We start from the raw sequence: 15,825 nt of genomic DNA, 5'->3' as shown, positions 1-15,825 counted from the left end.
CTTTGGCTATGTACGGTACTTTTTTTGTTCATTTGTTTTGCCATATTGATGTGTAACCTTTATCAAAATAAAAATGTTTAACTTGTAAAAAAAAAAAATTCCCATCACCTTGGAAAGCTCCTTCCAACCCCTTTAGCCTTTATCAAGCTCCATAGTGAAATACACTCATGTTTCTGCACTGACATATATAGATATTCACACTAAATGTTCTAGAGAATATTAATACCTTATGTCATATTGGTTTTCCTACTGAATGAGTTTGTCATAAGCTTCCAGAAACTTTTCAATTTTCAAAACATTTTGTAATTTAAAATTGTTGATAAGGGGTTATAGATCTGTTATAAAAAGAGTTATGTGATAATGAAAAAGAAATAAAGGTGATAATTACACTTGTATAGATTTATACATGATAGTTGCTTTACAGAGACATCCTGGATTTATGACAAATGGACTAAAGAGCAAAGGAACGTCTAAATAATCTTTTGGAAACTAATATATTTTAAGAAAATTTTATTAACTAGTGTGTACTTTGTATCTAGCAGTATATCTGGCACATAATAGGTGCCCCATAGTACATTTTGTTTTTTCTTCTATGCAACTCATACCTCTATACAATCTTTTTATTTTTTGTATTGATATCTTCTTTAGAAACTCCCTTTATTTGTTTAAAATCTCTTATTTTTTCCTACTAGTTTTTGACTGTCACTTCCTATAGAACTGTGCTGTCCAATGCTGTAATCATTGGCGACATGTGGCTATTTATTTTTAATTAATTAATTTTGTTATTTTATTTATTTTTGGCTGCGTTGGGTCTTCATTGCTGCGCGGGCTTTCGCTAGTTGAGGCAAGCGGGGGTTACTCTTCGTTGTGGTGCGCGGGCTTCTCATCGTTGCGGTGGCTTCTCTTGTTGTGGAGCACAGGCTCTAGGTGCGCGGGCTTCAGTAGTTGTGGCACGGGGCTCAGTAGTTGTGGCTTGCGGGCTCCAGAGCACAGGCTTCAGTAGTTGTGGCTCACGGGCTCTAGAGCGCAGGCTCAGTAGTTGTGGCGCATGGGCTTTGTTGCTCTGCGGCATGTGGGATCTTCCCGGACCAGGGCTCCAACCTGTGTCCCCTGCATTGGCAGGCGGATTCTTAACCACTGTGCTGCGCCACCAGGGAAGCCCCGACATGTGGCTATTTAAATTTAAATTAATGACGATGAAATGAAATGAAAATTTCGTTCCTTAGCCACACTAGCCACATTTCAGTTGCTTGACAGGCACAGGTGACTAGTGGCTACTGTATCAGACAGTGTGGATATAGAACAGTTCTACCATGCCGGAACATTCCATTGGATAGAGCTGCTCTGTCTTGTTTACCACTTTATTCCCAGTGTCTTGTCAGTGCTTAGGATTTGGTAGATGATCAAAAAATACTTGCTGAATAAATGCTTTTAGTTCATCTGGGAAAGCTGTCGTGCAAATATAAACAGAGATTCTGTTTTGTTTGAACAGCAGTGGTTCTTAGGGGCTAAAAATGCTCTCCTTGAAAAAGTAAAAAATTACATTATATTTTAGACTGTATTGTAGCTTAGATTATTATTAGTTTTCAGTCATGAGCTCTTACCATATACCAGGCACTATTCAAAGTGCTTTACACATAGTACCTCATTAATCTTCACAACAACCTTATGATGATACTTTATTCCCAATTTACATGAGGAAACTGAGGTGCAAGAGGAAAGTAACTTGCTTAGGTTCACACAGCTATTAAGTGGCAGGGCCAGAATTTGGACCCAGGCAGTCTGGCTCCAGAGGCCAAGCAATTAACCACAACACTGAGTTCTTTGTGATTATTTTTAATAAGGATAATTTTGTCTCTTCTTTCCACTATTTCAACCTCTTTTTTTTAATGTTCTTATTTAATTGCATTTAGCTAGGAAGCCCTGAAAAATGTTAAATAGCTGCTATAGCCCTGCATCCTTGTGGGTCCCTGATTTTTTTAAAAAGAATATTCATTTATTTATGTATTTGCCTGCACCGGGTCTTATGCGGCACTCGGGGGCATGCGGGATCTAGTTCCCTGACCAGTGATTGAACCTGGGTCCCCTGCATTGGGAGGGCAGAGTCTTTATCACGGAACCACCAGGTTAGTCCCTGGATCTGTGATTTTTAACGTGAGTACTTCTGCCATTTTATTCTAATGTATGATATTACTGTTGTTTTTTGATGATTATCTTGATGCAATTAAGGAACTGTTCTTTTATTTCTAGTTTAGTAAGAAATTTTTAAAATTCAGAAATGGTTGTTGAATGTTATATGGTACATCTCTAGAGAATATCATTTGGCTTTTCTCCTTTAATTTAATAAATGTCATGAGTAGATTTCTTAATGTTAAGCCACCATTCTTTGTTATGGTGTGAATTCTTTTTACTACCATATTACTGGATTTTATGTCTTAATACTCAATTTTGTCTTTGTAACAAAGTCATAGTGAGAATAGAAGAATTTTCCTTTTTTTTTTTTTTTTGGTGCTCTTTGCCTTGGGTTTTGGTTACCGGTTTATGCTAGCCTTGTGGAATAAACTGAGAAATTTTCTCCTTCTGAGGGTGATTCTTTGTTTCCCTAGATTCCAGCCGGATTTGGGTACCCCATCTCACTCTCTTCTTCCTTCCAAAGGTGCCCCACAAGTACCACCCATCATTTAACCACTAGGATTTTCTTTTAACTGCCAAGGCCCTTTTCTTTTCTTTCTTCCTTTATTTTTTTGGCCGGGTGGTTTGTGGGATCCTAGTTCCCCGAGTAGGGATGGAACCCAGGCCCCCCTGGGGGTGCAAGTGCAGAGGCCTAACCACTGGACCACCAGGAAATTCCCACCACCAGGATGTTTTCTTACACCAGCTCTCAAAGCTCCTCATAAACTGGACTCACCTACTGATCCTCAATAAAGCCTGTGTATCATTCAGGTTTCTCACATTCCTTGCACAGGGTCCAGACCTTCCCGCTACCAAGCCTTTGCTAATTTCATGCCACTTGCCTTGCTAAATCCTAACCGTAGAGTTTGAGGTGGAAGGTATGGGGTGCTGTTGATTATGGTAAAATAGAACTAACATTTGAGGCAGAGACTGTGTGTAGCTGCTTGACACTTCTCACTTTATATGATCCTCAGGATCTTGGAAAGCTATGTTATTTTTCTTTTGCAGATGGGAAAAGAAACTTGATAAATGTTATACACTAATTAGTGGAGGTGCCAGAATTTAAAACTAGGACTGCTTAACTCCAAAGTGATTGTTGCTTCCACTACAGCATGTCTCACCTCCTCCTTTGTGTCCCCAGGTTACAGTCTCTCACGTTGACCTGCACGTCCTCCGTGCTCCACTAGCAATTACAAACTGTACCACACCATTTTACACTGCGTATATACTCTTTTGTATTTTCTATTGTTTCCTCTGTAGTCTTCTCACACAGGGCAGTTATTCACTGAATCTCTGCCTGCTTATCCGTCTCCAAATTTGGGTATCTTTTCTTACCTTATAAAAAGAATACCGGGAAAAATAAAAGTAAATGGTTACCAAATACAAAGAATTTTGATTGTGTTAGTCTTGACTGTATACCGTAAAAAAAGTCCCTTTCAAAATAAGTTTTAACTCTGCGTGGTCTTCCAGGGGCTTTTGAGCGACCCCCACAAAATCAGTGCCTAAAAAACAGAGATTTGGCATTTGTGATTACTGATCACTTCCCCACCCAAGAACATCAAACAACGGCAAGATGCTGGAAATCGCACCTACAGCACAGACTTCCTAACAAGGAAAGCTAGAACATAACACACTCCCTCCCAAGCTCGGGCGCGACCCCGCCTTCCCCCTCCCAGCTTCAGCTGGATGGAACATTCCGTGCGAAAGCTTTGACAGAGCGCACACTCGGAGTCACGTGGAGCAGGAGCGTACTCGCGGCCGCCTTGCGGGATGACGCTAGCTAGGGTTGCCAAGGGGCGGGGCAAGGCGCCGCGGAAAGGGCGGGGCGAAGGAAGCCATGGAGGCGGGGCGGGCAGAGTGGAGGGGCGGGCGGAGAGGGGCGCGCGGGAGGGGAGGGCCCAGCGTATTATGGGATGCGGCGGTGGAATGGCGCTGGGCGCGTGATTTTGAACAAACCCGGGTCTGTGTCTCGGAGGCGCCGCCGCCGCCGCGGCTGCGGGGAGCCCAGGGAGCGCGGCGTGAGAAGGAGGCGGCGGCGCCGCCGGCTTTGGTGAGTGTCAGCCCCCGGGGTGGGGGCCTCTGGGCGGGCGAGCGGGAAAGGGGGCGCTGCGGGTGGTGGCGCGGGCGGAGGGCGCCGGACCGCCCCCTCCGGGAGCCCGGGCTAGTGGGTCGTGGCGGAGAGCGGGAACCTGCAGTCTGGGGGCCGCCGCGCCGCATCCCCGGGCTGCAGGGGGAGGGAGGATCCTCCGGGCTCGGCCCCTTCCCGCCGGCACTCGGGAGGGCGGCTGTCACCCAGCGGGGCCGGCGCTCGGCCGGCAGCCCGCCCTTCCCGGCAGTCTGGAGGCAGGGCTCCCGCGGCTGTTGACACGCACACTGCGCGGCCCGAGGAGCCTCCGTGTCGGCCCCGCGTTTCTGAGAACCGGTTTTGCTGCTGTGTCATTTTGTACCAGCTCCTCCCTTCCCTACTGCCCGCCGCCCAGTTCTTCCTATGCCCCTTTGTATGGTGTCTTCTTCGTGTATGTCCGTTTTCCTCGCGAAGCCCACCAGCCAAATGTCACAATGTTCCCGAGGTGCACGGGGGAAGGGAGCGGGCCAGGACTTAGCTTGGCCAACCAACGGTAAACACCAAGCAGAGTGGGGGTGAACAGGGCTGGCGGTGGGGAAATAAAGTTTAAAGATAAAGTAATTGGGAAGGCTTGATACTCTCAGAGCCTAGCAGGCTGCATATAGAAACGGCGACTGGGCTGGGTGATAGATAGCAGTTGTTTAAGCCTGAAGCTACCGACTTTTATATGGAATTGTCATTCAAGCAAGGTAAGGAAATTTAATGCCTTTTTTCAACTTCTGCCTTTCTCTTCTTAAACTAACTTTTAAAAAAGGCAGTAGAGTGGCTCTGTTCGAAACCTTGAAATTCAATTTGCTCATTTCAGACAGGTCTTTTAGAGCTTATGCTGTAGTTGAATGGTAGGTATAGAATTCACCTTTTCAATGGGTGGTTATCAAATCTGAAATTAACAAAGGTAGTCAACTTAGTTTTTTTAAAAAAATTCTGTTCCCGTCAGAAGCCTTGCAGCTTATGTTTTCCTGATATTTCTTTGATGATTAAAATATGCGTGTATTCTCTTTTAGTTATTTATTAAACTGCATGATGAGAGGAGCTGGTGGAGCTGGGTCGGTAACTCTAGGGTCTTGCTCTGAAGCAAGCTGCTTATTTTCACAGTATCAAATAAACTGTATCAAATAAATTTTTTTTTAATTTGGTGACTTGGAATCTAAAAGCATTTGGCAAAGAATTTTAACTTAGAGGTATATTTTCTGTATTTTAGAAATTGTTCACTCATGAATAGGTTCAGTACATTTTAAACCTAGTGGCACTCTGACGTCTTAAACCAATGACAAACGAACTGGAAGTCACAGTGTTTATGGACAGAAATGATCAGACGAAATTAAGTGGAAAATAGTTCAGAAATATATTTTGAAAACTAGACCTTTTGACCACAGTATCTGCATGCGAATCAATGCCTGTAATTTACAAATGTATCAGAGAGGTCGGACGTGCAGTTGGAAGTAGCCCATTCTGTCAGAAGTAGTGCTGACGGTGGAGGAAAATGTCAGAGCTGGTGAATGACACTAAAGGTCTTGATCCTGTTTTTAGTGTCTGAGAGGGACACAGTGAATAAAAGGCATTCCGTCATCTCTCTCAAGTTGCTTTCCTGAAAATGAAAGAGTTTGGGCTCTTTATTGCCCTTCTGCCCCCTTCCGCATGTTTTTTGCTCTTCAAAACAAAAATGTGCCGGACGTGGCGCCCCGCAGGTAGCGCGACTTGCTTTCGCGTTGCTACCGGGCCCGCCGGAGCACCATCTTTCGTGGCAGGGTGAAAGGTTTCAGCGTGGGCTGTGTGTGCATTAGTATCTCCCTGAGCATTTGAAGGTTGGCGGGGCCGGCGGGAGGTTTCCCCGGATATGTGGGTGTGCGCCTCTCCGGAGGGGAGGGCCGGGGAGGGGAGGAGGAGGAAGGGGGAGGTTACTGGCGGCGGCGGCGGCGGCGGCCCGGGCTCCGGCTGTCGGGGAAGCTGCTGAGCTGTGATGGTGATGACGAGGTGAAAATGGCGGATCTTTCGAAATACAATCCCGGCCCCTGACATACCAGAGGCGGCGGCCGCGGCGGCGTCGCCACCCGGGCTCCCTCCTCGGCCCCCGGGATCCCTGTAGCGCTCCAGTTCGGGCAGACTGGGGAAGGAAGAGGCTGGCCGGAGCTACCGTGCACAGGCAAAACAAGCACCGCCCGGGCTCGGAATTGCCCGGGACCTTCTGGAGTCCCCACCTCGGAGCCGGAGGGAGGAGACAGCGGCAGCCGCCGGAGGTAGAGGAGAAGGGGATACCCATGGGCTGCTCTGTTTTGAGCTCTCTTTATTTGGGGGAGGGGGTGGGTGGGAGAAGAATTGCGTTGTGGGTCAGGGAATGACTAGTTCAGAGTGCAAAAAATCAGTAGCCTCATAATGACATCAACATCATTCTTTGAGTGTTAAGAGGGCTTGAGTTTGCTCTTACACCTAAGGCTGCTGCTGAGGCCTAGATGAACCGCTAGCAGTTATCATGATTACCTGATTTATTATTTAAAATATCCACTCTGGCGGGTGTTGGTTTGATGATGTTGAGCAGTTTATGGGGTTGTATGTTTCTTTAGGGAGGCAGAGCATTGACATTTTATTCTGCATTTAAGCTCTGTGTCTTAGATCATAGTCTGTGACTTGTTGGGGTGTGGATGTTCACATTTTTTGAGCATAAGGACCAGTTTTGTAATCATTAAAACTGTTGTCGTTTTCTTTTATGGCTCTGTCATCTATAGAGGACCCCTTGGGCCCTGCCATTTGGCAAATAACAGTTGAGATACTGTCAGTCATGTTTGATATCCATGTTTTTCCCTGCCTCTCATCCATTTCGTGAATTCAGAGAGTAAAGTTATGGAAAATTTCACAGTAGATTTTATGATCCAAGTGAAGTGCAGCTCTGGGCGCTCTATTTTGGTTCACAAGTTTTACCTTCATTGTTAAGAAGGAAGTTGTGATGGCTTGATGCTCGCACTTGATACCAGTCAAATTTTAAGTTGGTTAAAGATGAATTGAGACCTCTGTTTTATTTTACATGCTGGACTTGTTAGCCCTTTGTTTAAAGAGCTGGAGAATTGGGTTGACTGACTCTGTGACAGCCATTGTCTCATTTTGTTAGGTTCCCTAAAGATTCATGTATGTTTTAGATTGTGCTGCAGATCCCCAACAGTAGTGTTACTGAAAAGTTACATGTGAATCAAATTTTTATACATTAATTTGGGGCCCTCTGTTTTTTTCCAGCTTTTGTAGTGGAAGGTTGGGTCACTGGAAGGTTGAATATATGAGTGAACAGAGAGGTGAATGTTTAAGAAATGTCCCCTGGTAATGTTTATGATTAGCAGTGATTTTCCTTATCCAAGTTTCCTACAAAGAGATGATGTCATAGTATGTCATACAGTATTATTCATTGAGTGTTTTATTCAGAGAGGAAGTATTTGTGTGTATAGCTTGGACATTTGAGTGTCCGAATTCATTCACTAGAAGAATAAGAGACCAAAACAAATTTTTAGGGGAAATAACTGAGAGGTACTCAGAGGTTTTAGTTAATGAATTTTCTAAATCATTTTTTTCCTGATATTCTCGTTTTATCCAGTAGGAATTTGGTTGTTTTTGTTGTTGTTGTTTTTTCTTATAACTTTTATGTTGCAGTTATTTGGTCCATGCCAACCCAGCTGCTAAGTTAGTATTAAAACTAAGAATTTTTAAGATAATTAAAATAAAGAGGGAGATTTAATGCTTTTTCACTGGCTTTTTTTTTTTTTTTTAATCACTGAGTGCTATTGTCTTTTTGTGATTCCTTGTGATTGTCTTTCAAGACCAGCTTTTAGATTATTGGGGTTAAAACAATTAATAATTAGAAGTGTGTTAGAAAGAAATGAAGTTATGCCAGTGGAGGTAGTCGGTCATCTTTTTTGGTGGAGAGGAGCATTACAGATTCCTATTACTTTTTTCAAATATTACTATTGGATATCTATTATGTGTCACATACTATGCTAGGGATGGGCGATACCTCAGTATCTTTGCCTCAGGAAACTTTCACTTTAGGAACTGTTGGAGGTAAAGTTGGAAGGATAGGTTGGGTAGGAGGTTGGGTAGGACCTTAATACAGAAGGCCTTGAGACTTACAGAAAATTTTTGAGTAGGAGAGTGACAGCCTCAGATGCACTTGAGGGAGGTAAGTCCTGTAGCTTTTTCTGTAGGAGGTATTGCAGGTGAGAGGAGATAAAGGTAAAAATACGTAGTTGGCTCTGAGCTTTGGAGATTTGGAAACTCTTGGTTACAGTGGGAAGGAGACATTGTGAAGGTGTAATCTGCATGATATATGACAGATTAAAAGTTCTATAGAGAGGGAATTCCCTGGCGGTCCAGTGGTTGGGACTCCATGCTGTCACTGTCCAGCGCCCAGGTTCAATCCCTGATCAGGGAACTGAGATGCCACGCGGAGCTGCCAATAAATAAATAAATAAATAAAGTAAAGTAAGTAAATAAAATTTTTTAAAAAGGGAGAAATCAGGAGAAGCTAATTTAGATAGAGAAAGAAGAGAATAATTTTCATTTGAGCTTTCGTGTACCGCATAACTGTCTTCACAGTAACCCTGCGAGTAAACTAGGGCTTAGAGAGATTATTGCTTAGGGTTACATGATAAGCAACTAGGAGAGTCAAGATTTGGAAGCAGATCTTTCTGATTTGAATCTCCATGTTTTTTCCACCAGGTTAATCTTGAGCATGAATAATATACAATCCCCCTTTAAAGGGGAAAAAAATATTGTGGATCCTCAGTATTGGCCTAAATAGTTTTATTTTATTAAAAGATTTAATTTTTAGATGTATATAAATTCCTTATGCTTATTGCTTTTATGGAAGTATAAAAGAAAAGTAAATTTATAAATGAAATATAAACAAAACTATAAAGCCTGTAAAACCAGTTAAATTTAGGGTGATGGATGATGTTGTTTTGCTGAAATGAAATCTTTCTTTGCATAGTGAATATACTGTTGTGGGCCTTGGCTAGGTGTGCAGTTTTCTATATGCTGTCTATCCTATGATAACTCAACTCCTACACTACTTTTCTGTGTTTGAATGCCGCAGAGTTTTCCTCCTTAAATCACTGGTTAGGTGGTTTGGCTTTCACTTGGCATAAATATATCATTTACCTTGTAAGACCCTTCTATGCCCACTCTAATTCTCGTACCATTGATGGTAGATATGAAGTGGTTATCAAGGTGATCCAGAATATACTTTTTAAAAATATATATTATTGAAATGAAAATATGAACTTCTCAAAATTTCTTCAGAACTCATGTTTTACAGTTCACTGCTCCCAGCTTAGTTTGAGAAATGTAGTTCTGTACCTAGTTTTTGAGTTGTTGATGTTTGATCTTAGATATGAAAGCTAAAATCCAAGTAGTATAGTTAACCAGATAGTGCTGGTGGTAAGCTCTAGGTACAAAAGTGTAATTCTTAAACATTCAAATGTTTCTGTCCCAACATCTGACCAATTACTCATCTATAATATGATGATAGGTCGTCGCCATTTTCTATTAGTATGTGCAAGAATGAAAACAGTTGTTTACCAGGTTGTCCTCCACCTGTAACTAAGGGAAAGAACAGTGTTTCAGCACTGGTAATATTCTCTAAGAAACCATTTAAAAATGTGAAAGCGTAGAGCATTTATCATTTCTATCTTATATTATTTTTTTATATTATATTTAACTCATTTCTTTTACTGCCCTAAATCCGCCCCTCCATTTATCTCTGTCTTGAACTAATTACTGTAATAGCCTTCTAACTGGTTTCCCTGCCTCCAGTCCAATAAAATACTGAGATGAAGTTAATCCTCCCAAAGTAAAGCTGTGATCATGCCACTCTTCTGTTGATTTCTGAGGTCTGTCTGGGCAAGGGCTTTGGTTAATTTCCCTCCACGAAGTTGGGAAGCAATGCATATTAATAAATGCTGATAAAAAACATAAACAAGTTAAAAACTAAGACTTTTAGAACTTTATTTTATGAGCAGAAATATTGGAGGCATGGAGAATGCATTGTATGTTCAATATTCTTTTCTCTCCGTACCTTGAAAGGTAACCTTCCATACAGATGAGGTAAAGTAAAGCTCCTCAGTCCCATTGGCTTGTGAAGATCCTCTCTTTTCTTGGAGTGGTCTTCAACACGGAGATGATGACATTGCATGTGCTAGTACATATCTCCCATTCCTAAGGGATAAAATTAGAGTGATGATTCATGTAACTAGATGGCCAAACCCTTTCCTGCCATGCCCACAAGCTCCTTTTGAGAGTTTCTTTTAGCATAGGCCACCATGCCTTGCATGTGACCCTGATTGAAACAGATATGGATGTCTAATCATAAAGCAGTTATCACAGTCTGCTCAGTGGCCTGTGAGGTGTGCTGGCTCCTGAACTCTGCACAGCCCATACTGCTTAGAGACTGGCCAAACGAATCAGACCTTTTCTTGTTAGAAGTTTGAACTTTACTCCTACTTCCAAGGGAGACTCCTAGTTCTATAGCCCCTAGTCTCTTTTAATAGGACAAATAGGAAGACATGTTCTGCCTAATAATAGAGCTTTAAAATATATGAAGAAGCAAAAATGCATAGAAGAGGAGAAAATGACAAAGCCACAATCGTATTTGGGAATTTTAACAGCCTTTCTCAATAATTGATAGAAAAGGAAAAAGAAAGACTGTGGAAGATCTGAACAACACTATCAACCAACTTGACCTAATTGACTTTTATAGGTGCTACCCTCAGCAACCACAGAATACATGTTCTCTTCAGGTGCGCGTGCAGTGTTCAACAAGATGGACCATACACTGAGCCTTAAACTAGTCTCTGAATTCCATCTACGCATGATGGAAATGGTAGAGTATTACAGTCTCTGACAATAATAGGAGCAAATTAGAAGTCAATAATAAAAGGTAGAAAATCCCCAAATGTTTGGGAATTAAATAGCACACTTCTTTATTTTCCATGTATCAAAGATGAAATCACAAGGACTATTAGAAAACATTTGAAGCGAATGATAATAAAAACATGTTGAGATTAGTAGAATGCAGTGAAAGCAGCATTGGGGGAATTTTTAACATTAAATGTTTATTTTAGAAAAGAAGGTTTAAAATCTTTATGGTTATAAATTTGGTAACTGAGAGGAATAGACAAATATCTTAAAAGATACAAACTATCAAATATCAAAGGTTTAAAATCAATGATCTAAACCAAGTGTTGACAAATTTTTTCTATAAAGGGCCAGATGGCAAATACTTTAGGCTTTGTAGGGTAGTGTGTGTATATATATATATATACACACACACACAGAGTGTATATATATGTATCTGTGTGTGTATATATATATATATATATATATATATATATATGCACACACACACACACACATACATATACTCCCTCTCGCCCAACTATTTACAAATGTAAAAATCATTCTTAGCTGCAGAGAAATACATAAACAGACTGTGGGCTTAATTTGGTCTATAGGCTATGGTTTGTCGAATCCTGATCTGTGCTTCCATCTGAAGTTTCTAGAAAACAACAAATTAAATCTAAAGTAAGCAGAAGGAAGGAGATAAAGGTAATAGTTAAATAAAAAATGGACAAACTGTTGGGAAAAATCAATGAAGCCAAAATCGTTCTTGAAAAGATCAATAAAATTGAAAAATCTCCAACTAGACTGATCAGAGAAAAAAAGGAGAAAAGACAGAAACTACCAAAATGAGGATCAAAGAGTTGCCATCTCTACAGACATTAAAATAAAAGAATATTTTGTATAACTTTATGCTAATAAATTTGGCAACTTAGAGGAATAGACAAATTCCTTAAAAGATACAAACTATCAAATATCAAAGGTCACTCAGAAAGAGAGAGATAACCCGAATAACCCTACACCTATTCAAGAAATTGAATTTATAGTAAAAAAACCTCACAAGAAAGCTTTATGTCTAGATGGCTTTACTGGTGAATTCTAACAAACATTTTAGGAAGAAATTGTAACAATTCCATGCAGACTCTTCCTGAAAATTGAAGAGGAGTGAAGACCTCCCAACTTATTTTATTAGACTAGCATTATCCCCAGAGAGCCACTACAAAAAAAACTACAGACCAGTAGCCCTCATGAGTATAGACAAAATTGCTTAACAAAATATTAGCCAGTAGAATTTGGCAATATGTACAAAATATGATTTTATACAATTTTATGTAATTTTGAGTGGAGTTTATTTCAGGAATGCAGAATTGGCTTAATAAAAAATCAGTGTAGGGCTTCCCTGGTGGCGCAGTGGTTGAGAGTCTGCCTACCAATGCAGGAGACACGGGTTCAAGCCCTGGTCTGGGAAGATCCCACATGCCGCGGAGCGACTGGGCCCGTGAGCCACAACTGCTGAGCCTGTGCGTCTGGAGCCTGTGCTCCGCAACAAGAGAGGCCGCTATAGTGACAGGCCGGCGCACCGCGATGAAGAGTGGCCCCCACTTGCCGCAGCTGGAGAAAGCCCTCGCACAGAAACGAAGACCCAACACAGCCAAAAATAAATGAATAAATAAATAAATAAAAATTAAAAAAAAAATCAGTATAACTCAGACTAAAAGAGGAAAGCCATATGATTATCTCACTAGTTGTAGAAAAAAACATATGATTAGATATCCATTTATGATTATGATTGAAAAAAGAAACAACTACAGACTGGTACTATAAGTTAGCTTCCTCAACCCAATAGAGGGAATTTATGAAAAACCTACAGCTAAGGGTAAGTTTGGGAACAAGGTAAAGCTGTCTGCTCTTACCACTTTTTATTCAACATTTTACTGCAGGTCCTAGCCAGTGTGGTAAGGTAAGGAAAAGAAACAAAAGACATGCAGATTGAAAAGGAAGAAATACAGATCTTATTCTCAGACACCATGGATTATCTTTCTAAAAAATCCTAAGGGCTCTACATCGAGATTTAGTGAGTTTAGCTAAATTGTTAGATACATGGACAATATAAAATAATCAGTTGAATCTCTGTATACTAGCAACAAACAGTTGGAAAATGGAAAAAAAAAGACCACTTACAATGCATCAAAAAACGTGAAACACTTAGGGATAAATTTACCAAAATATATATGGAAAGAAGACCTATACACTTGAAGTACAAAAAAACATTGCTAAAATAAATAAGTAGAGAGATATACTTTTGGGAAACAGTTATCCCTGGGTCTTTGCGTTTCTGTACTTCTTACAAGTGAGGCGGTGACAGCCCTTTTATTTACTTTTTTTCTATTTTTAAAAAAATTTTATTTATTTATTTTTTGGCTGCGTTGGGTCTTTGTTGCTGCGTACGGGCTTTCTTTAGTTGTAGCGAGCGGGGGCTACTCTTCGCTGCGGTGCGCGGGCTTCTCATTGGGGTGGCTTCTTTCGTTGCGGAGCACAGGCTCTAGGAGCGCAGGCTTCAGTAGTTGTGGCACGTGGGCTTCAGTAGTTGTGGCTTGCAGGCTCTAGAGCGCAGGCTCAGTAGTGTGACAGCCTTTTTAAACAATTTTTTCCAGGATGTTTGTACAGCATAAAGCCTTGGATGATAGTTAATGACTCCTGCTGTTGCAAAGGGCAGATTTGCTTATTGTCTAGTATAATAAAGATAATATCTCCCTTTGGACAAAGGGCAGGTGTGCTTCAGGTTATAAATGATTCAGGTTCCTTAAGCTCAGGGTCCCTCAGTTGTGATGCAAACCTGCTGCCTGCACAGTGTCTACCTGGGCTTCTCTCCGCACCTGCCCTGTAGGACTTGGGGGTAACAGGGGAACTGATACACACATGATACTTATGTTCCTTGCTGTGCTTGGAGTAGTAAGTCCTGTGTCTCCGACCTAGGCCTACCGTGTTGTCTGCCAGTATCCACAAAACAGTGACAGGCTACTTTGTTAGCTTGCAAGGAGAGTCTAAAATCTCAGCCCCCTCCCAGTACTTGACAATTTTAGCCATAAGAATGGAGTGCTGACGGAGACATGGCTTTTTTTTTTTTTTTTTAAGTTTCTTTTTTTTTTTTTTTTTTTTAATTTATGGCTGTGTTGGGTCTTTGTTTCTGTGCGAGGGCTTTCTCTAATTGTGGCAAGCGTGGGCCACTCTTCATCGCTTTTTGAAAGAGAAAGGATGAGGGCCTTGAGGGCTGGGCTAGGGGATATGGAAAGACTCTCTGGCATCTGGTAGCGAATGCTCTCACCCAAGTGGTGGGCAACTGTGGCAGAGGCAAGGGAAGTAGGAGCGCTTCAGTGTTCTACCTCTTAATGAATATTTAGGGGCTGAGCTGAGAGGTAGCCTGAATGGTTACCTTGGCTGTTGTACACTCAACTCCATGGCCCTAGCAGAAGGGCGGCGGGGCTGTAGCTGCTCAGTCAAGGAGTCCCCAGAGCTGAGAAAATGATGTTAGAAATGAGGATCTGGGTGGATCGAAAACATTAGAAGTTTGTTTGGTTGAGCTGCAAGTGTGGGGGCTTGAAACTGAAAGTAAATGCACTGTCTGACCACTGTCTCCTTCCGTGGGGTGACCTCTCCTCCTCTTACACCTTGACTTAAGGTGTTTTAAGGAGAAAGATGAATAAGGGTTGGGCTGAGGTCTCCCTATCCTGAAGGGAGACCAGAGGCTACACCCATCTGTCTAAACGTGCTGGGGGAACTTCAGGGAGAAGAGGCGGTCAAACTTTTATGGTTGTGTTGGATACTGACACCCAAGTCATCATGCTACCTTGTTCTATGGGGGATGGAATGTTCAGAGACAACTGACGGGGCTTGGGCAAGGTCTGCTGTAGGGAAGGGAAGCTCATGTGGCACTGTGGGTGGGGCCGTTTATTGTTGTGTACTGTTATCGAGGCTTCCGTTGCTGAAGGTATAATTGGTGTTGATGTTTTAACGAGCCTGTCTGTAAATGCCCTGTTCTGTAAGTGCCAGAGGGGATTCTCCTGATTCAGAAGAGCCGCATCTAGAGAAGTGCTCATACCTTGGAAACCCTAGTGATTCCTCTGAGCTACAAGTTACTGTGACTGATGATTTTGCAATACATATAAAGAAGTCATCCAACTCAATAAGAAGATAAAAAACCCAATATTTTAAAAATTTGGCAAAAGGCTTTAACACAGGCACTTTTTAAAAGAAGATATACAAATAGATAACATTCATATGAAAAGATGCTCAACGTCTTTAGTCATCTGGGAATTGCAAATTAAAACCACAGTGAGATACCACTTCACACCCACTAGAATGGCTAAAGTTAAAAAGACCGACAAAACCAATTGTTGGTGAGGATGTGGAGCAGCTGGGAGCCTCATGCATCGCTGGTGGGTGTACAAAATGGTACAGCTGAGTTGGGAAATAGTTTGGCAGTTTCATGCAAAGTTAAAAATAAACTTACCTTATGACCTAGCAAGTCCACTTCTAGGTATTTATTCAGAAGCAATGAAAATATCTATCCATAAAAAACTTGAATGTTCATAGCAGTATTATTCATAATAGTCCCAAAGTGGAAACAGTCCAAATATCCATGCACAGCTGAA

At 41.7% G+C, this 15,825-nt stretch overlaps 1 protein-coding gene across 8 annotated transcripts in view; it reads left to right on the top strand.

Moving 5' to 3' along the window:
* Nucleotides 1–4,055: 4,055 nt before the first annotated feature.
* Nucleotides 4,056–15,825, top strand: part of LIN54 (lin-54 DREAM MuvB core complex component) — a 70,775-nt gene continuing 59,005 nt past the window's right edge. The window contains exon 1 of one of the 8 annotated variants that reach the window (XM_082463635.1): nucleotides 4,056–4,222. Coding sequence is in view for 3 of the 8 variants with exons in the window: in XM_082463637.1 (XP_082319763.1) it covers nucleotides 4,965–4,986 (22 nt within the window). In the remaining 5 variants the exon portion in view is untranslated. Of the gene's footprint in view, nucleotides 4,223–4,584; nucleotides 4,987–6,183; nucleotides 6,535–15,825 lie in introns of those variants that run through there. The other 7 variants (XM_082463639.1, XM_082463637.1, XM_082463633.1 and 4 more) reach the window with 7 other exon arrangements.

This window comes from Balaenoptera physalus (genome assembly GCF_965194825.1).
Source record: "Balaenoptera physalus genome assembly, chromosome: 5".
Taxonomy (NCBI): Eukaryota; Metazoa; Chordata; class Mammalia; order Artiodactyla; family Balaenopteridae; genus Balaenoptera; species Balaenoptera physalus.
The sequence above is the reverse complement of the archived record's forward strand: the minus strand, read 5'-3'. Positions and strand labels throughout refer to the sequence as shown.